We start from the raw sequence: 4841 nt of genomic DNA on the forward strand, positions 1-4841 counted from the left end.
ATATATTCCATATGGGATTTGTTATTCTAACAAAATAAAAAAAATAAAAAAATGACAGCGAATTATTTCTTAGCTATTATATAGTTAGGCTTTCTTCTTTCCAGGTGTCTCTCTTAGAAATCTTAATTTGAACATTTTCATGCATGAAATTATTTGATTACCCATTTGTTACGTGCAGTTACTTTTCAAACAATTTTGTCTAATTAGTGCGAGTTTAGTGATGATTCTTTGAGTTCAGATGAGGTGGAGCAGTATATATATATTACTTGTTTCAAATGCCAACCTGGATAATCATTTCATCTGATGAAGCCCGAGCGATTAAACCCTAGTTGTTAAATTAGGCAGCTCAATGATTAGGGTTTTTTTTTTTTTTCAATTGTGACATCGAAATGATGAGTTGTGGTTCGAATTTTCCATGAGAATAATATATTATAGCATTGACTTGTGACCTCCATAATTAGTCTTTGGGTCAAGCTTTGTCCATTTAAAATACAGACTTGAAAACGAGGAAAAGACATTTCGGATGAAAACAGTAGATTAAAGTAACATTGAGCTCATTGTCATGAATAAATAGAAAACAAATTGTCAAAAAACAATTAATTGAAATGCAGACCTAGTGAAGGTATACATGATGTAGTAGTTGATGTGAAAATGAGTGATTATAAGTAAATATTTATTTTTAAAAAATTATGTAAATAATTTAATAAGATATATTTATGAACCAATAAAATATATTTAAGGTTACAAGAATGTTTGATCATATCATAGTAGAATAATAATTTAAAAAAACTATAATTTTTTATTTAGTTGTTTAATTATGTTTAAATTTTTACAAGAATTTTTAAATATTATTTTTTCATAATAATCACTATTAAACCATCAAATTTTTAAATATAAAAAAAATCTTATTAATGCCCCTAGTTTTGATTTTTTTTATGCGAGTTGAGTTAACAACCAAAACCATTTGTCTTCTCCCCCGTATGTTTAACTTCGTAAGAAGAAAAAATAATAAATTTTTTATTTAAAACTTTTGAGAAATTTTGTGATGCTAAGTTATAATTACTAATATTTATTCAATAAAATAGATATAGATATAAGGAGAATATAAAATCAAGATAAATGATATTAAAAAAACTAAATATGTTAAATGTTCTTATATTATTTTTGTGAAATTGTACGTGATTCTCTCTTTTTTCCATGTCATATCACTTTTCTATTAAATAAATATGGATATTGTCACGCCATAGAGACTTATTGATGTACGATGTAGAAATAGTGCAAACAATAATTAATTAACCATAAAGTTCAATAATAATTTATGTCACAAACTTTAAACAACATCAAAGCAAGTAAATCATAAGAATCTAGCACAAATAGCATTAAAAGGTTTGGATTCAAGCCTCTCTTTTCTAAGAACTTAAAGACCAGCGTACAAAGTATAGGATGAACCGTGTCACAGCGATGGCCAAGATGAGAGATCCAACAACAGTTCCAGTGCCTATCCAAACATTTTTAAAGTACACACTTAGCAAGTAGGTCCTGTTTTTGTTCCAGGAGCTTTCATAGTAATCATTCAGCAGTTTGGAGAGGGGATCGAAACTGGAAGATATTTCTACCATTTCTCGGCAAAGCGTGTTAATAAGCTTCGCCACAGCATCACTGTCACCTAGCTTGCTAATAATAACTTTATTTTCGATGAGCAAATAGACATCTTTGTCGACGTCCACGAGAGAATCTAGTAGCTTAACGTAACGGCAAATGTGCTCTTCTCCTGGATAATGTAACTGCTCGAACACCATGAGGTTTCGGAGGAGACATTCGGTGTTGTTGTCGATCTCAAGGGGAGGCATATGTAACTCACCTTTCTTTTCTAAGATCCGTTCCTCTTTTGAGAGAGGTTCCCAGGCTCTAATGTCAAGCAACGATTCGTCTGGCAACGCCTTGAACTTAATTCCTGCCTGCTGCAGCATGGTTGCGCTATAAAGTGTTTTTATCGGCCCTCCCTTTTCTAATTTTAAATCCGGGTGCTTGAAGGATAGAAAACATCTCACCAAATCAGTGAAATGTAGTATTGTTTTGCTGGGCTTGGATTTCTTTTTGTACTTCTCAAAGTACCGGAAGGAAAGATCCATGAGAGAAAAGCAATCGGCTGTGCTCGTCGCAAGCTCATATAATTCATTAAGAGTTGAGAATGGCAGCTGATTTTCAAGCAATATCAAGTCTCTTCGAATCGCGGCTCTCAACCAGGGTTTACCTATTATAAAATCGTCTTGATATTTGCTGTTATCACGCAGGTATTCTTCATTCCTCAAGAAGAGCTCGAAGATGAATACAGCGTCTACCAGAACCATCTTCGCAAACTGATCGCCGCTAAGCTTCGAGTTAAACTCGGAGGTATCAGCTACATAGCGACGGCAGATGTCGACTTCTTTTTCTGAAATGGTGCTCAAAAGTGCAGTCAAAAGTATTCTTCTTTTCCCCTTTTCCACTCGCAGTTCGAAAAAGTCTTTCAGATATCTCCGTTTCTGAACTTCCATAGCCTTCAGTTTCTTGTTATTATGGTGAATAGGGCCGATAGAAATTACTAGAGGAGTGAAGGCAGCTTTATTTAAATCACGAAGTGCAGCAGGAACTCTATAGATACATTGCTCAGACCGAAAGCTACTCTCCAACTCATCTGGAATTTGAATTAAAATCTCCTGGCACAAATTTTCGATTCGACTTATAGGCCTTGCTAATTGACCGATGTCTCCCATTTGTTGAAGCTTTCTGATCATGTGACAAATAAACAACTGTAATTAACTAGTAATGGGATTAACTTCAATTAAGCAGCAGAAGGAGAAGGTGCTAAAACAAACAAGCAACAAGTTGATAATCGGTATGGCAGTACTTGGGGGTTCAATTTGTGAAAATCTCATGGAATTGATTTAATCATGCAAGGAATCATTTCCTTGTTTTGGGGCCAAAATTAATGGAAAAAGGAACATGAACAGCAAGGAAACAAAACTAGCTAGTGCACAAAGAACCCAAGTACCTTGGTCTAAGAAGCGAAGGCACTTGATTTTCTGGATGCTATACCGATTCTCCCGCGACCCTTGTCTTCTCTCTTGTGCTCTTCAGTACAAGCTAGTACGTACGAGTTCTCCTGTCTCTCAACTCTGGTATAGTCCCTTCATTTATAGGCAATAATCAAAGTTTAATTCATTCTTTGTTTCTTAATTAAGAAAATGGCTGTAAGGCTGTTGACCTTCCACCTACCTAAACATGCAAGTTGCATTCTTTTTATATCTATGTCTCCAGGGACCTCAGTAAATGCACATCTAATTGAAATTAGAATATCTTTGAGACTAAGGTTAATCGAATATTGATTTATTTTTTTGAGAAAATTTCATATGTTGATATTACAACGTATCCATTCCTATTCCTTTAATCCATAGTTGTGAGATTTGGCTTGAGCGTGACTCTATAAAGAGCTCATGTTATCATGTTTTTGTGCAAACCGAAATGTCATCGAATCAATTATTCAAGTTGATTTTATTTACAATTAAAATAACTTTTTTAGTTTTTTTTTAAAATCTCATTGGTTTTGACCTAACCATCTTTGAATTGGGTTGTAATTCAAAAAGTTAAGAAATATTGTTTAATTTCTCAAAAAAAAAAAGATATGCTAAATAAAAATATTTTAAGAAAAGTTTATAACTCATACAAATTTAAATTTATAAACATGCAAAATAAAAACCCATGGCAAGCATACTTTCAACATAAATATAATTATAAAATTTTAATATACATATTAATATTAATCATGTATTCAAACTTGTAATTGATATCAAATCACATATTAATAAAAACAATAATATCTCTATTTAAATTAAAATAAAAAATTTATTTATTGAAGCACTTTAAAGTAATGAAACTTTTATTGTTATCAATGATAAATTATTTGTCTTTAAATTTTTATTGCTCATCTCATTATACAATTAAAATATTTGCAATACATCTCTCAAAATTTCAACAACACTTAAATACACTTCTAAATAAGATCTTTGAGTCAAATTAAAAGAACTTAATTATCTCTCAATAAAGTGAACCTCGACTATAAATTTAAAAGAAAAATCAAAGCAGAAAAAGAGAAGAAAAACACTAAAAATAAGATGAGGAAGAGTGTATAAATTGTTTTAAAAAAAACTTATTAGAAATTCTTCCTTCACCCCTCATTTGTTTATAGTGATTTTAAAAGCTTAAAGATTAAATTATTAATTTTGATAAAAATCAGAATAAATTCTCACCATTATCAATTTTTGATTAGCCACCATAAAAAAAAATAAACCTTAATATTTTGACAATAAATCTAGATTTTTTAGTTAAAAAACTATTCAAGTTTTGTTAAAAAAGCTTTTGGAAAAGATTATTAACCTTTATATGCTTGACCACATAAATAATAAGTTGGAAGAAATAATTGTTCATAGACCAGGGTTAAGTTCAAATTTTAGTAAGCAAAAAATAAATTTTTAGAGCCTAAATTATTATTTTATAAAAAACTCAAATTCACACCCGGGACCAACCTGAAGCCCAAACCCAAGCCAACATGTACACATATATGTATAAGTTTAAGCTCAAAATCCACTTTATTTTGAATCCTTTTTCTCTAAAAACTAGAGTGCATATATGTTTGTGTATGAGTTTAAACTCAATGCTCTTTTTGTTTAGGAGATGTATTCCTTTTAAAAGTTTAATAGCGCATCTTGGATCGACCTAAGTATACTTGTATGAAGGTTTAAGTTCAAAGTCAACTTTGTCTAGGATCTCTCATCTAAAACTTGTATGTTCTTTGTATATAA

At 31.1% G+C, this 4841-nt stretch overlaps 1 protein-coding gene across 1 annotated transcript; it reads right to left on the reverse strand.

Moving 5' to 3' along the window:
- Nucleotides 1-1350: 1350 nt before the first annotated feature.
- On the reverse strand, nt 1351-3155 carry LOC105109069 (UPF0481 protein At3g47200-like). Its single transcript, XM_011003660.1, has 2 exons — nt 3035-3155; nt 1351-2769 (listed from the first exon to the last, which is right to left on the reverse strand). Exon 2 carries the CDS (start codon nt 2754-2756, stop codon nt 1410-1412), a length of 1347 nt encoding a protein of 448 aa, XP_011001962.1. The 5' UTR covers nt 2757-2769; nt 3035-3155; the 3' UTR covers nt 1351-1409.
- Between the last annotated feature and the right edge of the window lie 1686 nt (nt 3156-4841).

Source organism: Populus euphratica, unplaced genomic scaffold, assembly GCF_000495115.2.
Source record: "Populus euphratica unplaced genomic scaffold, PopEup_1.0 scaffold439.1, whole genome shotgun sequence".
In the NCBI taxonomy this organism is placed as follows: domain Eukaryota; kingdom Viridiplantae; phylum Streptophyta; class Magnoliopsida; order Malpighiales; family Salicaceae; genus Populus; species Populus euphratica.